The 22,137-nt window shown below is 47.9% G+C and overlaps 1 protein-coding gene across 8 annotated transcripts in view; it reads left to right on the forward strand.

Annotated features, from left to right (window-relative positions):
* Positions 1-22,137, forward strand: part of PTK2B (protein tyrosine kinase 2 beta) — a 117,787-nt gene that overhangs the window by 78,147 nt on the left and 17,503 nt on the right. For all 8 annotated transcript variants that reach the window (XM_083432498.1, XM_083432500.1, XM_083432499.1 and 5 more), the window contains 11 exons: positions 991-1,037; positions 1,648-1,701; positions 3,759-3,856; positions 4,865-4,949; positions 5,887-5,987; positions 7,650-7,765; positions 9,568-9,668; positions 12,635-12,724; positions 16,562-16,766; positions 19,187-19,295; positions 21,137-21,202. In XM_083432498.1, coding sequence (XP_083288624.1) covers positions 991-1,037; positions 1,648-1,701; positions 3,759-3,856; positions 4,865-4,949; positions 5,887-5,987; positions 7,650-7,765; positions 9,568-9,668; positions 12,635-12,724; positions 16,562-16,766; positions 19,187-19,295; positions 21,137-21,202 — 1,072 coding nt within the window. The remainder of the gene's footprint in view (positions 1-990; positions 1,038-1,647; positions 1,702-3,758; positions 3,857-4,864; positions 4,950-5,886; positions 5,988-7,649; positions 7,766-9,567; positions 9,669-12,634; positions 12,725-16,561; positions 16,767-19,186; positions 19,296-21,136; positions 21,203-22,137) is intronic.

The following is a 22,137-nucleotide window of genomic DNA, read 5'->3' on the forward strand; positions in this document are numbered from 1 at the left end:
TTGGACTCAGTCTGACCCTTATGTTTCCCTCCCCTTATGGTTTTGATCTAGGGGTACTTTTAAAATGAGGCGGCATTTTAAATTATATTTTAACCGGTATTTTAAATTGTATTTTTCCCTCCTTTCCCATATTATGTTTTTATTGTAATTTTACTGGTGTTAGCCACCCTGAGCCCGGCTCAGGAGGGCAGGGTATAAATAAATAAAAATTATTATTATTATTATTATTATTATTATTATTATTATTATTATTATTATCCATGGTGGAGGAGGCGGGGCCTCTTGACAACTATGAGCCGCAGCAACGAAATGGAACCTCCATCTTCGAATGCAGCCTATCTTTGGGCAGCAACAGCAGGAGATGGTTGATATCTTCATGTTCTGCTCATGGCCTGGCTAGTCTTGGGTGTTGGGTGGTGTGCCGCCTCCAGCAGAGCTCTTGTGATTAGCACCCCCAAGGGCTTTCCTGCCCCCCAAGACTCTAGGCAAACAGAGGAGTTGGTCTTTGGACAATGTTTGGTATGTGCAGGGAAGATCTTCATTGGCACCCAGTACATTTCCGAGCACAATTCAAAGCATTGGTACTGACCTTGAAAGCCCTAAACGGCCTCGGCCCAGTATACCTGAAGGAGCGTCTCCACCCCCATCGTTCTGCCCGGACACTGAGGTCCAGCTCCGAGGGCATTCTGGCAGTTCTCTCGCTGCAAGAAGTGAGGTTACAGGGAACCAGGCAGAGGGCCTTCTCGGTAGTGGCGCCCGCTCTGTGGAACGCCCTCCCACCAGATGTCAAGGCAATAAGCAACTATTTTACTTTTAAAAGACAACTGAAGGCGGCCCTGTTTAGGGAAGTTTTTAATGTCTGATGCTGTATTGTTTTAAATATTTGGTTGGAAGCCGCCCAGAGTGGCTGGGGAAACCCAGCCAGATGGGCGAGGTGTAAATAATAATTATTATTATATATTATTCACCGGAGACTCTTTCTGCCCTCAGGCACATAGAGGAGAGAAGGTCCACGCTGAGAGAGAGCTTCAGTGGCGGTGAGTTGAATCCTGTCTTTCGGCCATCCGATTCATGAGGACTGGCTGCTTCAGGAAAAAATAAAACGAATTGCAGAGAGAGCTTCAGCGGCTTTGATCCGTCTGAAGCCACCGGAGGAGCACTTCTTCAGAGAGTCGGTGGAATTATGGAAGCACCCTTCCCTAGAGGGTGCCCACCCAAATCCTGCTGTCCTTCTTCCGCCTTTGACCCAATAGGTTGCACAGGTTCACAAAGCATTATGAATTCTTGCCAGATCTTGTATGGCTAGAGGCAATAACGAGGGCAGAAAAACCCATGTACACATCAGAGATGATGCCTCTCTCTCACACCTCCTTCAATCTTTCTGTTTTGTTTTTCTATTTCTATTCCGCTTTTTATTCAAATAAATCCCAAAGCGGCTTACAAACAAAAGATAAAAATAGCAGAACTCTTTGGGTGTGTTCTTGAGGGGCAGGTGGTTGTGGGGATGCCCTAGTCTTTCCGGCCTGCCTCCTGTTTTATATCAACATGTAATTAAAATACACAGTGGAATAATATTCAAACCATCCACAATTAAAACTCGCCCCCATTAAAACAGCATAACAATTAAAATGGGCTGCTTTGTTCCAGATTCTGATATTTATGCCGAAATTCCAGACGAAGCATCCCGGCCAAAATCTGGAGGTAGGTACAACTTCTTGCGAATTAATTCTGCCCTCTTAGGAATGAATTGAGGTACAGGAGAGGTTGATTGGCATCTGTTCCAAAGGCAGCTAAGGGGGTGCCCTCCAGATGTTTGAGGACTGCAGCTCCTATTGCACTTGGCCATTGGCCAGGCCAGCTGCTTTGACTGATGGGAGAAGGCATTTGACAGCATAGAGAGGGTAGCATGTTGGCTACCCCTGATCTCTACCTATGTGGTTCACAAGAAGAGGCCATATCACAATGTAAGATGCTTTCAGTGAATTTTAGTGGCTTCTCACAGGAACAATTTCTAGACCGTGGGGACTGCGTAGGGCAGGGACAGTCCCAGTAGGAAATTTCCATCGCTAGGCTAAATACAGAAAGCCGTGCAGGACGGTCATACCTCGGGTTGAAGTAGCTTCGGGATGAATATTTTCGGGTTGCGCTCTGCGGCAACCTGGAAGTAACGGAGCGCGTTACTTCCGGGTTTCGCCGCTCGCACATGCGCAGATGCTCAAAATGACATCACGCCAATGCACGGAAGCGCCGAATCGCAACTCGCAGACGCGGGTTATGTGCGCCTCTGGATGCGAACGGGGCTCCGGAACAGATCCCGTTCGCATCCAGAGGTACCACTATATTTTTTTAAGCAAAAACGTAGTGCAGAGTGTACTTCAGAGCTCAAAGAAACCAGGATTTTCAGGTTGCTGAGTTCTGGCTACACAGAAACACACATCTGGCAACTGGAGCTAAACATGTCTTTATGTATTCCTTCATTACATTTACATTCCACCTCCCCCCCCCAAAAAAAGATTTAAGTTGTGGCATATTTGGTTCTCCCTCTCCTCATTTAACCTCCACAACAACCCTGTGAGGTAAGTTAGGCTGAGACACAGTGACTGCGCCAAGGTCGCACAGCGAGCTTCATGGCTAAGTGTGGATTTGAACCCTTTTCCCCAAGGTCCTCGTTTGACACTTCTACTATTACTATACCAGGCCACACTGACACGCAGGGGAGATGGCAGAAATGGCCGTTTGCCCTACATATCAGTGATGGTGCTTTACAACAACCCTGCTGTGGGATGTGACACACAAGAGCAGTCAAGTACAACATTCCTAGAGTGAACATGTTTACACATAGGGAGGAATGTTTGTCCAGCCAGCAGGTAAACTTCCTGTTTCCTTCTGGGCTGGCACAGACTTCCTCTGCATATGACTAGAGGTGGGCGTGGCCTCACCTGTGCAGGTAACGACAAAAACACTGGGCAGGGCAGCCATCTCTCTCTGTGTGACTACATGCATCCAAGAAGCAACATCTGCTTAGCCAAAGATGCTCTCTTGGCTTCCAGCCAAGGGAGGACAAAGGGACTGTCTCCTTATGAGATAGTTTCCAGGTGTATGTTACTTTCCTAAGCTAAGTCTGCCTTCTGGGATCCGATTGTGAACAGAATGTGAGTGAGTAAACTCTTTTTATACTTTTATAGAAGACTGTGTCGTGTCTTATCTCTTATGAGGGAATAAGGGGAAAATACCAGAGCAGTTATTATAGAGGCTTTAGCGAGCCTGAGCAAACGCATGTGCTGCGAGTTTAAAAAGGGGAATGTTACTCTGCTAAATTGTGAACTTGTTAACTTATTATTATTAACACAAGTTGGAAAGTTGGAAAGGCTATAATCGAACAATATATCCTCTCCTGCATCCCTGAACATTCCCACACCTGCGAGGTTGGCCAGTATGATTATTGCCAAATTGCAAGTGTGCAGTTAAGGTTTTGAAAGAGAGTGATTTGCATAGGCCCATCATAGTGAGTTTGTGCCATTGCAGAGCTGAGATCTGAGTAGAGCATTTTTTCCTCCAGCAGCAGCAGCAGCAGCAGCAGCTTGACCCTTTAACCACTGCACACTGCCACCAATCTACTGCCCATACCCCCTATTGAGCTGGCAGTTGCTGGCAGGCAAAACAGTCCCCCCCTCCCCCCTTTCTGGTCTATACTAATGGAAGTTGTGCTTTTTCCTTCATTTAAAACTGGTGTGTTGTTGACGCTTTCTCTTCCACAGCTCAGCAGTTTGTGGTCTCCCGGGAAGATGTCGTCCTGGGCCGGATTCTCGGAGAGGGTTTCTTTGGTGAGGTCTATGAGGGCGTTTACACCAACGAGGTGAGCCATCGTAGAATCGTGGAAGGGACCACAGGGGTCACCTAGTCTAACCCCCTGCAATGTAACGATCCTTTGCCCCAGGTGGGATTTAAACCCACAACCTTGAGATTAAGAGTCTCGTGCTCTACCTAGTCAACTATCCCAGGACTTTGAGAGCAGCAGGCTGCTATACAATATACCATCACTGGAGATCTTCCAGGCCACAGGCCTACCTAGGCTTGCTAAGCCTCTGAATTTGGCTTGCCAGGCCTTTTTGGGCAAACCTTGTCCCATTGTAAATCACCTGACGTCATTTGAAATCAGGTGCAGAGGTCTCTTGATCTTCAATCTTCGCAGCCAATGCCACAGCGCTAAGACTGGAGACGGCGCTGTGACGCTTAGAGCTAAGATCAAGAGGTGAGACTCTGCCTGTTCTCTAGCCGTAAACTGAAAGAGTAGGAAGCCTTTTTCCATGCGTCCGATCTTAGCGCTGTGGAACTGCAGCACTGACTTCAGAGATCATCCTGTGTTTGTGACTTTTCCTATCCAAGAGCAAGTAGGGGCATATTTCTGATCAGCGCTAAGACGGGAGGCAAGTCTTCCTCCTTAAACCACCTGATGTCATTAGAAAGGTGATTGAAAGGTGGGTGTTCCTGCCCACCTTTAAAAATAGGGATTGCTCCCAAAAAAATTGTGAGGAAAGCTCCCCTGCTATGCCTATGGGCAATGGAACTTCCATGTTCAGGGGGAGTCTATCTCTTAATATTGGGTTGCGAGGAGGCACTGTTTATTCCCTGTCCTGCTTGTGGGCTTCCTACAAGCATTGGGCTGGGCACTGTGGAAATCCAGAATGCTGTGTTAGACGGGTCTTTGCTTTGACCCAGGAGGGATTTGCGTGTGCGCCCTCTGCAAGGATGGGCATTCCTGCTTTCCAGCTCCCATGCATTTGGCTGGATTAAATCGGCCTGCAAACCCTGCCGTCTGCCCTGCTTAGCTTCAGCCGAGCTTTGAGTCTGCCTCTCGTTCCAGAGCGGAGACCGGGTCAGCGTGGCCGTCAAGACCTGCAAGAAGGACTGTACAGCTGAGAACAAGGAGAAGTTCATGAGTGAAGCAGGTACGAAGGCAGGCAGGCACCCACTAGAGACAGGTGGGAGGTGTGCAGAGGAGGGCGACCAAGATCAACGTATGAGGAATGGTTGAGGGATCTGGGGGCATTTAGCTTGGATAAGAGTCCAGTATACCTGAAGGAGCGTCTCTACCCCCATCGTTCTGGCCGGACACTGAGGTCCAGCGCCGAGGGCCTTCTGTCGGTTCCCTCCCTGCGAGAAGCCAAGTTACAGGGAACCAGGCAGAGGACCTTCTCGGTGGTGGCACTCGCCCTGTGGAACTCCCTCCCACCAGATGTCAAAGAGAAAAATAACTACTTTTAGAAGACATCTGAAGGCAGCCCTGTTTAGGGAAGCTTTTAATGTTTAATAGGTTATTGTATTTTAGTGTTCTGTTGGAAGCTGCCCAAAGTGGCTGGGGAAACCCAGCCAGATGGGTGAGGTATAAATAATAAATTATTATTATTATTATTATTATTATTATTATTATTATTATTATTAAGAGCCTGCTCCAAATATCACATAAGGTGGAGCAAGCTTGTTCTCTGCAGCTTGAGCAAATTCACCTGGCAAGAAAAGAGATTCCTAAATATCAGGAATAACTTTCTGATGGTGAGAGCTCTTTGACAGTGGAAGGGCTCACATGGAAAGTGGTGGGTCCCAAGGGTCATCTAGTCCAACCCCCTGAATTGTAGGAACCACAGCTCAAGAATCCCTCCAACCTCTGCTTAAAAACCTCCAAGGAAGGTTGATAGAAGGGAGTGGGTAGGCGCAGAAACTAGCCCACTGTAACTAGCCCCCCCCCACTCCAAGGATTGCCTAGAAGGGAATGTGGGCCTCACTCAGGCTGAAAAGCCCCCTCCGCCATATAGGGAGAGGTGATCCTTTGGGTTTCCATTTGAAGGAGTGAGCCTAACGTTAAGTGCGCCTCCAATGCTTCCGCAGTGCTGATGAAGAAAATGGACCACCCCCACATTGTGAAGCTCATTGGCATCACCGAGGAAGAGCCCACTTGGATTGTGATGGAGCTCTACCCTTACGGAGAGGTGAGAGGCACAGAGCCGAGGAGGAAGCAGGTGTGACCAACCCAGGAAGCGGGGCATTGTTGAAAGTGCAGTAGCAGGGATCATTCAGTTCGTAACTCAAGGGTTAACTCTGTTACCTGTAAGCAGTGGCGTAGCGTGGGTTGTCAGCACCCGGGGCAAGGCAAGTAATTTGCGCCCCCTCCCCCCCGCTGCACTGTCCCCCAGATTGTCCCTCGCTCTCTCTCCGCACCGCACCGCATGCCTGGCAACCCCCCCCCTCCACAGTGGGCGGCGACCCGGCAGCTCGGATCGGATTTGCACAGCCAGCACTGCAGTGAAAGAGAGTGAGTGAGCCAGGTAGGGGCAGAGAGCTGCGAGTGCGAGCGCCCCCCTCCAGATGTTGCGCCCGGTGCGGCCGGCCCCCCCTGCACCCCCCACGCTACGCCACTGCCTGTAAGTCAGCTGGCCGAGAGGGCTGAGGGGGTTGCTGAGCATGACGTTTGGTGGGGCAGAACGTGCTCTGATGGGCTGTCTAGCTACGAGAAAACTTTCTCTCTGGATCTACGTGGGGCTACCTTTGAAGGTGACCTAGAAACTACAACTAATCCAGAATGCGGCAGCCAGACTGGTGACTGGGAGTGGCCGCCGAGACTATATAACACCGGTCTTGAAAGACCTACATTGGCTCCCAGTACGTTTCTGAGCACAACTCAAAGTGTTGGTGCTTGAAAGCCCTAAACAGGCTTGGCCCAGTAGACCCAAAGGAGCGGCTCCACCCCCATTGTTCAGCCCGGACGCTGAGGTCCAGTGCCGAGGGCCTTCTGGGGGTTCCCTCCCTGCAAGAAGTGAGAAGAAGTGAGGTTACAGGGAACCAGGCAGAGGGCCTTCTCGGTGGTTGCACCTGCCCTGTGGAACGCCCTGCCAGCAGATGTCAAGGAAATAAACAACTATCTGACTTTTAGGAGACACCTGAAGGCACCTCTGTTTAGGGAAGTTTTTAATGTTTGCTTTATCGTGTTTTTAATATTCTGTTGGGAGCCACTCAGAGTGGCTGGGGATACCCATCCAGATGGGTGGGGTATAAATTTTATTATTATTATTATTATTATTATTATTATTATTATTATTACAGTAGTACCTCCATTTACGTAACCCTCTGGTTACGTGAACTTCGGGATGCAAAAGTGGCAAACCCAGAAGTATTTTTCCAGGCTTTGCTGCATGCGCAGAAGTAGACCTCTGGTTGCAAAAACCTCGGGATCCAAAAACCTCCAGACATAGCTGTCAACTTTTCCCTTTTATTGCGAGGAATCCTATTCGGAATAAGGGAATTTCCCTTAAAAAAGGGAAACGTTGACAGCTATGCCTCCGGAACAGATCCCACCCGCAACCAGAGGTACCACTGTTTTATTTTCATTATTTTCATTATTTTCATTATTTTCATTATTTTCATTGTTATCTTTAGTTGAATCTACAACAAACCCTGCCCCTAAACAGGCAACATCCCCTTTGTTTCTTTCTCCTCAAATTACCTGCAGTTCTGTTCCAATTCTTCAGTGAAGTTTATTGTCTCCCTGGACTATTGAAATGAGGGGGAGGGGGGATTGGGGAGGGGTCTCTCCTAGGGAGGGGCGTTTTGAAAGTGACTCTCCTCTCCCTCACCCTTCCTTCTTCCCGCTTCAGCTGGGACGATACCTGGAGCAGAACAAGGCGTCGCTGAAGGTGCAGACCCTCATCCTCTACACCTTGCAGCTCGGCAAAGCCATGGCCTACTTGGAAGCCATCAACTGTGTGCACAGGTACGAGAAGGGCACTTCGCCCCCACCCCACCCCACGGAGCCAGCCCCACAATAATAATAATAATAATAATAATACAGTGGTGCTCCGCAAGACAAAATTAATTCATTCTGTGAGTTTTTTCGTTCTACGAGTTTTTTCGTCTTGCAAAGCACCAATATGTATTGACGGTTTCCCATAGGATTGCATTGGCGGTTTTAAAAAAAAAGGCGCAAGACGTTTTCGTCTTGCGAAGCAAGCCCATAGGGAAATTCGTCTTGCGAAGCAACTCAGAAAACGGAAAACCCTTTCGTCTAGCGAGTTTTTCGTCTTGCGAGTCATTTGTCTTGCGGGGCACCACTGTAATAATAAATTTTATTTATACCCCGCCCTCCCCAGCCGAAGCTGGGCTCAGGGCGGCTAACAACAATCAAAATAATCCAACATTCTAAAAACCTTTCATTATAAAAATTAATTAAAATCAAATTGATGGCAACCATTAAGCAAAATTCTGTGCAGATTGCCAGTGGAGGGGGTCAGGCTGCGCCCTGACCAAAGGCCTGGTGGAACAGCTCTGTCTTGCAGGCCCTGCGGAAAGATGTCAGGTCCCGCAGGGCCCTAGTCTCTTGTGACAGAGCGTTCCACCAGGTTGGAGCCGCGGCCGAGAAAGCCCTGGCTCTAGTTGAGGCAGCGGGAGGGCGGCGCATATCGGAGACACGTTTTCACAGGGCCAAACTTGCGCACCTGGGCTTCTCCGCAAACAGCCACCCATCAGCTCTGAGAAATCGAGAAAGCCCAGACTTCTTATTGGTGCCAGATGGACCCTACCTGTGTTCCTCTGTGAGGCAAGGATGCAGAGCAGCCCTGGGTACCAGAAAATGCATCTCAAATAGTTCCACGGTTAGAGAAGGAATGTGGGGGATAAATCAAGAAACTGAACTGGAGGCCACCCCCAGTGGAATTGCTAGCAGAGCCTGATTTGCAGGGTGGGTGGGTCTGGAGTGGATTTGGTGACATAAACTCCAGTGGGGAGAGCATTCGAGTCATGCGCAAGGAACAATGTACATGCACAGGTGCACCGCTCAGGCTGGAAGTCTCTCTCCCAGGACCTCCAGACGTGCAACTCAGGGAGGTCACTTGCTTCTTCTTCTTGTTTGGCAATCACCCGTAGCCGAGTAAGATTGTCTTCCAAAACAGGGAGTTAGCAGTGAGTCCGTAAGTGACTGTGGAGGCCAATTCTGGATCCACACATCCTTCCACAGTGAGGACATTGGTTTCCAGGTGGGAGTTGATCCTGGTGTGGATTTGCCAAGCGTGTCTTCCCCCTAGCACGTTTCTCCCTTGCGTCCTGAGTTCAAGTGTCTTCAAAGCCCATGACATCTTTGGTGAAGGCTGTTCTCTAACTGGAGCACTTGCAGGCCAGTGTTTCCCAGCTGTTGGTGTTTATACTACATTTTTAAAAAGATTTGCCTTGAGAGAGTCTTTAAACCTCTTTTGTGTGACCACCAGTATTATGCGTTCCATTTTTAAGTTTGGAATAGAGTAGTTGATTTGGAAGACGATCATCAGGCATCCGCACAACATGGGCTTCCTATCTCCCCCAATGAACAGGCGCAAAGTCTCTGAGCATATCAGACTTTTTTAAAGGCTCCTTCTAGGACCAGCAAGGGCAGAGCCGAGCTTCTTGCGAGTGTAAAGGCCCTTCTTGCATTTTTGGATGCAAGAAAGAAGTGTATCCACTTCTCCTCCACCCCCCCCATCATACCTATTGCCCCCCCTCAACCTCCCAGAAAAGGAGTGACCAATCTCACCTTGTCACCTGCAGGGACATCGCTGTCCGGAATGTACTGGTGGCTTCTCATGAATGCGTCAAACTGGGAGATTTTGGGCTCTCCAGATACATTGAGGATGACGAATATTACAAAGGTAAGGGGGGGGGGCTGGGGGTGTCCCAGAGCTCCAGGCTGAACGGTTATATTTTCTGAGAATCCTCCAGAAAAACAATCTCTCAAAGGACCTGTTGATGGCATTTTACCATTGTACTCTTGAGAGTGTATTAACTTATGGTCTGTGTGTGTGGTTTGGGAGCTGCACAGCCAGGGAAAAAACAATGCTGTTCAGGGTTGCAAAGACTGCGAAGAGAATAATTGGGTGCATCTTCCCACTTTGGATCAAATCTATGCTTCCAGGTGCCATAAGAAAGTTGCAGAGATAGCGCAGGATAGTGCACACCCCGGAAATGATCTCTTTCAGCTTCTGCCTTCTGGAAGAAGGTCCAGGGTTATAAAGACTAGGACTAGCCGCCTGAGAAACAGTTTCTATCCAAATGCGATTTTGGTTTTAAACACAGTGTAAGGTAGTTTCTATGGGAGTATATTGTATTTAAAAATGGGGTATCGGAGTTTTTAGGGGGTTAACCAGGTTGGGATAGCTGGGATAGCAGGCTTCTTGGTTTTTGAATGTCTTATGTAGATTTTTCAGTTTCGTTGTTCTGTATGGGACAATGACGATAAAGATATTGTATCGTATCATATGAATGGATCAGCTCAAGTCAAATGTGAGTGTATTGTACTACCCAAAAAAAGCCTCAAAGCAATTTGCAGTATATATACAATGCCATTGAACATGACTAAAACAGTGCATCCGTACCTTGGTTTTTGAATTTAATCCAAGCCGCGTCGGATGTTCGGCTTCCAAAAAATGTTTGCAAACTGGAACACTCACTTCCGGGTTTGCAACGTTCAGGAGCCAAGGTGCAACTGTATGCAATGTCCCCCAGAATGGAGTGTAAGGTAGTCTCTGTGGGAGTATATTGTATTTAATTATGGGGTATCAGAGTTTTTAGGGGGCTAACCAGGCTGTGATAGCAGGCTTGTTGGTTTTTGAATGTCTGATGTAGATTTTTTCAATTTCGTTGTTCTGTATGGTACAATGACGATAAAGATTATCGTTTCATATCTTATGTTGCATACATGTAATTAACATCCGTCTGGCCACTGCTTTGTGTTTGCTGCACAAGCTGAATTTGAGCCTCGCTGGTGCATCAAAAAGATGCCCAATTCAAGTGTCCAACACCTCTAGGAAGCTACCACGTAATTGAGCATCTACATTGTAGCGCAGTATTTTCTGCACTCCCTGGAAATGACTCTCCAGCGATTCAGGCAGGTGACAGTCACAGGCCATGGGATGTCCCTGGAAGAGGCAGTTCTTCGTGAGGCCAGCCAGTGTGGTGTAGTGGTTGAGAGCGGTAGTCTCGTAATCTGGGAAACCGGGTTCGAGTCTCCGCTCCTCCACATGCAGCTGCTGGGTGACCTTGGGCCAGTCACACTTCTTTGAAGTCTCTCAGCCCCACTCACCTCACAGAGTGTTTGTTGTGGGGGAGGAAGGGAAAGGAGAATGTTAGCCGCTTTGAGACTCCTTAAAGGGAGTGAAAGGCGGGATATCAAATCCAAACTCTTCTTCTTCTTCTTCTTCTGGGCATGTCAGCATTGCAGGGCAGCTCAGCTGTGGCCTGCAACCGGGTTCAGAAATGCGGGGTGCAGTTTGTTTGTTTGGTAGTGCACTTGCTTCCCGCGAAGGTTTGTGGACCAGTCTTCAGCATCTCTAGTTAAATGGGTTGGAAGTCCCAGGACCAGAAAGGGTCCCCAAACAACCACTGCTCGTATACACAGGTATTTGGTGGTGGGTATTTGGGGACGCAGGTGGCGCTGTGGGTTAAACCACAGAGCCTAGAACTTGCTGATCAGAAGGTCGCAGTTCGAATCCCTGCGACGTTGTGAGCTCCGTTGCTCGGTCCCTGCTCCTGCCAACCTAGCAGTTCGAAAGCACGTCAAAGTGCAAGTAGATAAATAGGTACCACTCCGGCGGGAAGGTAAACGGCGTTTCCGTGCACTAAGCGGCTTAGTCATGCTGGCCACATGATCCAGAAGCTGTACGCCGGCTCCCTTGGCCAGTAAAGCGAGATGAGCGCCGCAACCCCAGAGTCGTCCACGACTGGACCTAACGGTCAGGGGTCCCTTTACCTTTATGCATACGCTTGGCCTGAAGCGAGACCTCTAGAACCCAGAATGACAGCAGGCTGGAGGACTTCCATACTGCAAAGCCATTTGATTTGGGGAGGGCATGCAAAACGTCTGAGGTCCAATTCCTGACATCTCCAGATAGGAACCTGTGGAAGGTTCCCTGCCTGATACGGACAAGTGCTGGAGTCAGTATAAGCCAGCTGCCCATGGTCCTATATTTGGGGGGCCACATGGAGATGGTTGGAGGTGTTGGGATACTGCCAGGGAGACAGAGTCCATCTCGACTCCACGTCGTCTCCGGACGTCCATCGATCTCCCGTAGACACGCAGTATCAGCAATTAGCGACACAAGCTCCAGAAATAGCTTCCCACCTTCCAGAGCTGATGCATGCTCTTATCAGCAGATAATGCACAGCGAAAGTTGCAGTCAGGAGAGCATGATTTACAAGTTTATTCAGCGTTGATCAGAACAAAGAAAAACATGACAGCCTGCTTGAGAGTTCCGGCAGAGAGAGAGAAACGAAAGCAAAGACACAACAGAAACATCCTGTGAGACAGGAAATGCGCAGGCTGTGACACAAACATCCTGCTCCCTTTTATGGTGGAACGGAAATATCCTAATATCAGGTAGATCTTCCTTAGAGATGGCTCCCCTACCTTCCTCATTTCTGAACTCCCGAAGGCTTACAACGACTGGCAATGTCATGTCAAACAATAAAAATGTGTTTTTAAAAGATTGAAAATGCAGCAATCAAAAATAAAGCGAATGCAGAAGCCTCCGCTCAGTCGTAACCTCGCTGGCTTGCCTGTGCTTTGGGAATAACTGGCTCTGATCTCTCCCTGCTCCCCACCTCGCCTGTCTCAACCCAGCCTCCGTCACTCGCCTGCCCATCAAGTGGATGGCCCCAGAGTCCATCAACTTCCGCCGATTCACCTCTGCCAGCGACGTGTGGATGTTCGGTGAGTGGTTGCTGAGAGACGACAAGAACTCTGGCCAGGATAAGTTTCAAAAGTGGGAGTGGTCCCTACTCACAAATCAATAGTCAATTGTAGCAAAAACTAATCCATTCAATAGTATGTATTCTGACAAGGATCACAAACTCACACAGGGATTACAAACTCAAACTCATAAGGATATGTGTAACACAATAATTCATCATAGTACAGTGGTGCCTCGCAAGACGAAATTAATTCGTTCTGTGAGTTTTTTATTCTTGTGAATTTTTTCATCTTGCGAAGCACCACTGTGTATTGACGGTTTCCCATAGGAATGCATTGGCGGTTTTAAGAAAAAGGCGCAAGACGTTTCGTCTTGCGAAGCAAGCCCATAGGGAAATCCGTCTTGCGAAGCAACTCAGAAAACGAAAAACTCTTTCGTCTTGCGAGTTTTTCGTCTTCCGAGGCATTCGTCTTGCAAGGTACCACTGTATTAGAGATAAGAGTTTGTGAGTAGAGATAAGTTCACGTTAGTCCATAGTCAGAGAGAAACGTAGAAAATAACAGGATATATTTATACGAGTTCTTCAAACTTACACGACCCCTTAAAAATTAGGAACCAAATCTTGTATAATACTGTTTTATAATTTATGATAATTTAGAATTTAAATGTATTTTCATGTTTTGATACTTCCAGCTGATGAAGGTGAATACATCGAAACAGGGCCCTGTCCTGGTTTCTGATCCATAACTGACTTCTGACTTCTGCTCAGTGATTGAAACTAAGGCCTTCACGTCAAATCTGACTATGGACTAACATGAACTTATCTCTACTCATGAGTTTGTAATCCTTGTCAGAATACAGTGGTGCCTCGCAAGACGAAAAGAATCCGTTCCGCGAGTCTCTTCGTCTTGCGGTTTTTTCGTCTTGCGAAGCAAGCCCATTAGCTATTAGCGCTATTAGCAGTTTAGCGGCTATTAGCGGCTATTAAAGGCTTAAGGGATTAGCGGCTTAGCTGCTAAAAGGCTATTAGCGGCTTAGATCAGCTGTTAAGCAGCTTAGCATCAGCTGTTAAGCGGCTTAGCGAACAGCTGTTAAGCGGCTTAGGGGCTTGGGAAAAAGGCTGGGAGGGGGGGGGGAACCCAGGAATCGCAAGGCATTTTCGTCTTGCGAAGCAAGCCCATAGCAAATTTGTCCTGCGAAGCACCTCCAAAACAGAAAACCCTTTCGTCTAGCGGGTTTTCCATCTTGCGAGGCATTCGTCTTGCGGGGCATACTTTTGAATGGATTAGTACATACTTTTGAATGGATTAGTTTTTCTTACAATTGACTATTGATTTGCAAGTGGGGACCACTCCCACTATTGAAACTTATCTTGGCCAGAGTTCTTGGTGTGCTCTTTTCTTGGTATATTTATATATTTAATAACAAGAACGTATTTAATGATTGGAGGAGGCGGCAGCAGGATCCGTGCCTGTGTGCTCCGCCTCCATCAGAGGCTGGAAACGGAGGGAACCCCATGCAACACACTTAGGAATTGCAAGGGGTATTTGAAGGCAGGGGTTGCCAACGTGGTGCCCTCCAGGTGTGGGGGCGGGGCCTATGACTCCCCTTCTCCCTGCCCATTGGCCATGTCATGTGAGGCTGGTGACAGCTCCAGTCGAAAGCTCCTAGAAGCCACCCCATTGGCTGCCCTCGTTTCAAAGGTAGCCAAGGTGGATGAACCTGCTGTGTGTTATGCTTGCAAGTGGATGATGTGGTGGATTCCTTCGATAAATAAATAATAATAATTCTGCACATCATTGTGATGTTTGAGACAGCTTTAGGACCGCAGTGGCTGATGGGAAGCCCACAAAAAGTGGCACCCACATAGCGGTCAACGTTTCCCTTTTTTAAAAGGGAAATTCCCTTATTCCGAATAGGATTCCTCGCAAGAAAAGGGAAAAGCTGACAGCTATGACCCACATGTGTCACACACAGGAGGAATAAGGATATAGTCTGAATGCTTCACCTATGGGTTTATAAATCATTTGATGTGTCAAGGCGAATACATGTTGTTCATATTGCAGTTATTTTGAACGGAATGTAATTCAGACCAATGAGATTTTGGGACGCAGAAACCAAGTAAATAATCAAACCATCAATTCAATAATCAAACCATCAAATAATCAAACCATCAAACCATCAATTCTAGCATGGGGGAGACCACCTAAATGCATGGGGGAGACCACCTATAACTTGGCATTTGAATGATTGGGATTAGTAATTGTATTATAAATTGGCATTGTTATAGTGTGAGGCTACCAATGGATTATTGTAATTGAAAACTGATAAAAATCATTGTCCAAAAAAACCCCCCAGAAGTGGCATCCACAGGACTATAAATCACACAGGCTTATATAGAGGGATTTCCCCAATTTAGCTTTACACGTGCGTAGAAATTATGTCACATTCTCAGAGGACAAGCACGTCTCATTATTGGAGCTGGAGCCCAGATCCCATGAGAGGAACAGGGCACCTCCTCTTATTAGGGTAGCTCAAGGCCACATTTTGCAGAAATAATCCCAACACATTCTTAATACAGTCTGAGTATGCAGATTCTCCCACCAGTAAATAATAATAATAATAATAATAATAATAATAATAATAATAATTTATTTATACCCCGTCCATCTGGCTGGGCTTCCCCAGCCACTCTGGGCAGCTTCCAAAGAAATATTAAAATACTGTGATACATCAAACATTAAAAGCTTCCCTAAACAGGGCTGCCTTCAGATGTCTTCTAAAAGTCTGGTGGTTGTTGTTCTCTTTGACATCTGGTGGTAGGGAGTTCCACAGGGCGGGTGCCACCACCAAGAAGGCCCTCTGCCTGGTTCCCTGTAACTTGGCTTCTCGCAGTGAGGGTATCTCTTCACACTCTTTTTCTTTCTTTTTTTGTAAATCTCTTCACATTTAGGTTAGCCTTCATTCCCACTGCAGCGGAGGTGAAGCTGCGCTTCCATGAACCAAGCGCAGCCACCGTCCCCATAACTTGATTAACTGCCCTCCCCCAGTTCCTCCAAAGAAAATCTCCTGGGTTTCAACACAGAAATGACAGGCCTGAAAATAAACAACCAATAACAAATGCATACCAAATAAATTGTCCCCAAAGGAACATCAAATGGCCATGGATCAGCGATCACTTAAAAGTGTAGCAAGCTGTTGGCAGAACCCCAGGGGCATTATAAAGGCTACCCACAGGTGCAATGAATCACATCAATTTTCAGGAAATTTATCCAAAATCCAAAATCTAGCAATGAGAATGCAAACAGTAGCCATCTTGTCAGAAAACTTAAATAAAACAATTGAAATCTAATTATGTATTCAACCCTCTACGCCCCCCCCCCCCCGGGTGCAGAAATTTAAATAGGTAAATCAGTCGGAAAACTTAAATAAAACAATTGAAATCTACCGTATTTTTTGCCCTATAAGACTCACTTTTTCCCTCCTAAAAAGTAAGGGGAAATGTGTGTGCGTCTTATGGAGCGAATGCAGGCTGTGCAGCTTTCCCAGAAGCCAGAACAGCAAGAGGGATTGCTGCTTTCACTGCGCAGAGATCCCTCTTGCTGTTCTGGCTTCTGAGATTCAGAATATATTCTTTCTTGTTTTCCTCCTCCAAAAACTAGGTGCGTCTTGTGGTCTGGTGCATCTTATAGAGCGAAAAATATGGTAATTAAGTGTTCAACCCCCTCCGCCCCCCCAGGTGCGGAGATTTAAATAGGTAAATCAGCTTGGTTTCTTGCTGGTGCAGTTTCGTGTCTCCCACCAATTCCGGCATCTCTCTCCCACGCTCTTTTCTCTTCCTGATTTCCCCACCTCAGCCGTCTGCATGTGGGAAATCCTCAGCTACGGGAAGCAGCCCTTCTTCTGGCTGGAGAACAAGGACGTGATTGCGGTGCTTGAGAAGGGCGACCGCCTGCCCAAGCCCGACGCCTGCCCTCCCATCCTCTACGCTCTGATGACCCGCTGCTGGGATTATGACCCCAGTGACAGGCCCAAGTTCAAAGAGCTAGTCTGCAGCTTGAGGTGAGTAGGAGGTTAGCTTGTGGTTACCAGATTTTTTTCAATGAATCCGGGGACATTTTTATTTTATTTTTTGAAGCTGAGTAGCAACATTCGAGCTAGGGACGCAGGTGGCGCTGTGGGATAAACCGCAGAGCTTAGGACCTGCCAATCAGAAGGTCGCCTGTTCGAATCCCTGCGACGGGGTGAGCTCCTGTTGCTTGGTCCCTGCTCCTGCCAACCTAGCAGTTCGAAAGCACGTCAAAGTGCAAGTAGATAAATAGGTACCACTCCGGCGGGAAGGTAAACGGCGTTTCCGTGCCCTGCTCTGGTTCATTCTGTCCAATGCTAAGTAAGTTTGGAACGCTGGGCACCTTTCCAGTTAGGAGTTTGATCTGGCCTTCCACAAATTGTAGTGCAGATTTTTGGTTGGAAGATCAAATAAGAAGAGTTTAAGAGCTTCTGAACGTTCTATGTCAAGCTTAGGGGTCTGCTCTTGTTGTCGCCATTTCATTTTTTGGTGTTCTGTTAGTGCCTGCTTGTTATTAACTGTTAAACTGTGGACCTCTTTGGATAACTGGATTATTAGAGAGGCAATGCCTCTAATTTAGGGATGCGGGTGGCGTTGTGGGTTAAACCACAGAGCCTAGGACTTGCAGATCAGAAGGTCGGTGGTTCAAATCCCCACGACGGGGTGAGCTCCCATTGCTCGGTCCCTGCTCCTGCCAACCTAGCAGTTCAAAAGCACGTCAAAGTGCAAGTAGATAAATAGGTACCACTCCGGCGGGAAGGTAAACGGCGTTTCCGTGCCCTGCTCTGGTTCGCCAGAAGCGGCTTAGTCATTCTGGCCACATGACCCGGAAGCTGTATGCCGGCTCCCTCGGCCAATAAAGCGAGATGAGCGCCGCAACCCCAGAGTCGGTCACGAGTAGACCTAATGGTCAGGGGTCCCTTTACCTTTACCTTAGCAACAGGGAGTCAGTAGTGGGGATGGTGAGGCAAAAGACCCTGTACCCAAGCACACATTGCATACTGTGTAAAGGTGCAAAGCCCTTCTTTCACACCCTGTGAAACATAAATGCGCAGAGGTTTTTTAAAACTGGGCAATGGCGCGCTGCAAACCCGTGACTCCTGAGCCTCCCCCCTGATCTTCTGCCCGCTTCCTCCTTTGTTTTGACTGAAGGGCTTTGCACCTTGCCTGACAGAGAAACCGATCGCGTTGCGCCCCTCCTGGGAGACGGCCGGCCACCCGCAACTCCTGAGCCTCCCCCAATATGTCAAAACAAAGGGGGCAGGAGATCTGTACTGCCGGACGTCCCCGGTTCCCCTTCGGCAGTGGCGGCAGCAGCGAGCAGCTCCTGAAGCCAGCCAGAGCCAACTGCGCTACCAGGCTGGCTCCGGGCTGCTGAGGCTGCCGCTGCCACGTTCCCCGGGGACAGATTTGCAAATCTGGGGACATTCCAGGTACGGAATTTGTCCGGGGACAGATTTGCAAATCCGGGGACTGTCCCCAGGAAACAGGGACATCTGGTAACCCTAGGTTAAAAAAGGTAAAGGGACCCCTGACCATTAGGTCCAGTCGCGACCGACTCTGGGGTTGCGGCGCTCATCTCGCTTTATTGGCCGAGGGAGCTGGCATACAGCTTCCGGGTCATGTGGCCAGCATGACTAAGCCGCTTCTGGCGAACCAGAGCAGCGCACGGAAATGCCGTTTACCTTCCCGCCGGAGTGGTACCTATTTATCTACTTTCACTTTGACATGCTTTCGAACTGCTAGGTTGGCAGGAGCAGGGACTGAGCAACGGGAGCTCACCCCGTTGTGGGGATTCGAACCGCCAACCTTCTGATCGGCAAGTCCTAGGCTCTGTGGTTTAACCCACTGCGCCACCCGCGTCCAACCCTAGATTAGCCATTACAAATCTGAAATCTGCACTAGGGAAAGCAACATTCTGCAAGCTGAATAAATTACATGATCAAAGTTGCAGATTTCCCTTGGTTCCGCAGACTCCATTCCACAATGCAAGCGGTTTCCCATAGCATAATTCATTTTCTAAACACTGGAGTAAACTAAGCTTAAGACACACTGAGTGTCCGACTCTTCGTGACCCCCTGGACCAGAGCACGCCAGGAACTCCTGTCTTCATGAACAAGACTAGGTTATGTCCATTCATTTCAGTGGGCCTACTCTGAGTATACCTGAATTCAATAGCATCCATTCTTTGGTTAGAGAACTGGCTTACAGGATTTGGATAAGTAGGAATTGCAAATGATGGCAGTGTTTCGGTTTGTGCGTTGATTTGAGAAGTGCAAGTTAAGAGTAAAAGGCAAATGAAACCCAATTACTCTCCCATTCCCATTAAACGAACTTAATGAAACCCCCACAGAAAACTTTGCAGGCAGTTGTTCTGCCAAGCTGAATGGCTCTCTTCCCTTTTTGATTGCAGTGACGTTTACCAGATGGAGAAAGAGATTGCACGGGAGCAAGAGAGGAACAACCGCCACCGGCCCCCCAAAATCATGGAGCCACCCTCTTTGCAGGAGCCCCCTCCAAAGGTGAGAAATGTTCATATGCACAAAGACAGGCTCCAAGCACAGGCCGCTCTTTTGCCATTGTTCTTGTTGTTGTTGTTTAGTCGTTTAGTCGTGTCCGCCTCTTCGTGACCCCCTGGACCAGAGCACACCAGGCTCTCCTGTCTTCCACTGCCTCCCACAGTTTGGTCAAACTCATGCTGGTAGCTTTGAGAACACTGTCCCACCATCTCGTCCTCTGTCTTCCCCTTCTCCTTGTGCCCTCCATCTTTCCCAATATCAGGGTCTTTTCCAGGGAGTCTTCTCTTCTCCTGAGGTGGCCAAAGTCTTGGAGCCTCAGCTTCAGGATCTGTCCTTCCAGTGAGCACTCAGAGCTGATTTCCTTCAGAATGGAGAGGTTGGATCTTCTCGCAGTGAACGCAATGGCAAGAGTCTTCTATGTTATGTAAGTCTTCTATGAAGACTCACAACACCTTATAGAAGTGACACCAAAGAAGGATGTTCTTTTCATCATAGGGGATTGGAATGCTAAAGTAGGGAATCTTACAGAGATAAAAGGAACAACTGGCAAGTTTGGCCTTGGAGATCAAAACGAAGCAGGGCAAAGGCTTCTAGAGTTCTGTCAAGATAACATGCTTGTCATCACAAACACTCTTTTCCAACAACGCAAGAGACGACTCTACACATGGACATCACCAGATGGGCAGCATCGAAATCAGATTGATTATATTCTCTGCAGCCAAAGATGGAGAAGCTCTATACAGTCAGCAAAAACAAGACCTGGAGCTGACTGTGGCTCAGATCATCAGCTTCTTATAGCAAAATTCATGCTTAAACTGAAGAGAGTAGGAAAAACCACTGGGCCGGTAAGATACAATCTAAATCAAATCCCTTATGAATCCACATAAGGGATGAGGAACAGGTTTAAGGATTTAGATCTCTTGATTCCCTACTTTAGCATTCCAATCCCCTATGATGAAAAGAACATCCTTCTTTGGTGTCACTTCTATAAGGTGTTGTGAGTCTTCATAGAAGACTTACATAACATAGAAGACTCTTGACATTGCGTTCCGTCAAAACCAGGAGGGCACTAGGAAGATGGTTGCTCTTGGCTCTTGATTTTGGCCTTAATTTGGGGGCACCGGTTGGCCACTGTGAGAACAAGACACTGGATTTGGTGGGCCACTGGCATGATCCTGCAGACCGGGCATCCCCAGCCTTCAGCCCTCCAGATGTTTTGGACTACAATTCCCATCATCCCTGACCACTGGTCCTCTTAGCTAGGGATCATAGAAAGTGTCCTTGCGTACTGCGTCACGGTGTGGTACGCTGGTTTGACATCATCTGATAGGAAGTGCCTACAGAGGGTGGTGAATACAGCACAAGATATTATGGGCTGTCCCGTGAATCCGCTGGATGAAATAGCAGAAGAACGTTGCCTCAGGAGAGTGAGGAAAATTCTCAGGGATGATTATTCACACTCTGGCTGGCACTTTCTTGATCTCCTGCCCTCAGGCAGAAGATATAGAAGCAGGATTAGTCGCACCAACAGGGTAAAGAACAGCTTCTATCCCTGGGCTGTTAGGCTGCTGAATGAAAAGATAACAACAGGGCAAGTGACTTTCAGGTTTGGTGGGTGTGCGTCAGTAAACAAGGGGAATTAAGACTAAGAGAGCTGAGTGGGGGGAGCTCGTGTAATCTCACTGTACACAAGTTGTACAAGTAACAATAAAGTATTTCAATTCAATTTCAATATATATTTATATATTGGGTGTTTGTTTGTTTTAATGGGTGAAAGAGCCAAGTCCATGCTTGTTTTCCCAATATTTCTTTGACTCTCACCAAGCCTCCCTTCTTCTCCCCAGCCAAGCAGACCAAAGTACAAGCCGCCCCCCCAGACCAACCTGCTGGCCCCCAAACTGCAATTCCAGGTAAGGCCATGAACCTCTCGTTTGTCTCATGTTGACTGTTGCATTTTTGTTCCTGCCGAGCCAAAGATGAGTGTTTTTCCTGCTGAATTTGTAGCAGCTGCTTGATGCTTGTCAGGAATTCCTGCAGCTGCCGGAACAAGACTTCTGATCTTTCTGTTTATTGCTTCGAATTCCTTCCCAGAATCTGATTTTAAACCCTTGCGCTTGCTGCCCAACAAAATGTTGCCGGTGCCAGCCAGCCATGCCCATCTCCTAGAGCAGGCATAGGCAAACTCGGCCCTCCAAATGTTTTATAATAATAATAATAAAATAATAAATTTTTATTTATATCCCGCCCTCCCCAGCCGAAGCCGGGTTCAGAGCGGCTAACAACAGTAAAATAATACAGCATTCTAAAATCAATTCATTGTAAAATCGGTTCAAATCAAATTGATGGCAACCATTTTTGGGTCTACAGTTCCCATCATCCCTAGCTAATAGGACCAGTGGTCAGGGATGATGGGAATTGTAGTCTCAAAACATCTGGAGGGCCGGGTTTGCCTATGCCTGTCCTAGAGACTCTGTTCCATTCCTCTCCCCAACAGATGGACTCAAACTAGTGATATCGGCTTTTCAACGTCAAATACCCATATACGCCCCTTCTTCCCCCTTGCCTCTTAACAGCCCCCTAGGGAATCCCACTGCCCCACAGGGGGCAACCCCACCTGCTTTGGGAACCGCTGCTCTAAGTCCGTGGGGACATCTAGCCTCGGACGCCCGGTGGGCAGATTGGCAAACTGAACTGGCTGCTCGTTTTTGGAGCGAAATAGCAACCTTTTGTGGCGCCAGCCATTGCTCCCATGAAGCTGATTTCTGGTGCTCCTTTTGGAACGGGATTTCCCAAATTTCTGGTCTGGCAATCTTGAGGGAATGCCCACTACTTCCCCTTACGCAGA

Source organism: Podarcis tiliguerta (genome assembly GCF_965153285.1).
Source record: "Podarcis tiliguerta genome assembly, chromosome: 3".
Lineage (NCBI taxonomy): Eukaryota > Metazoa > Chordata > Lepidosauria > Squamata > Lacertidae > Podarcis > Podarcis tiliguerta.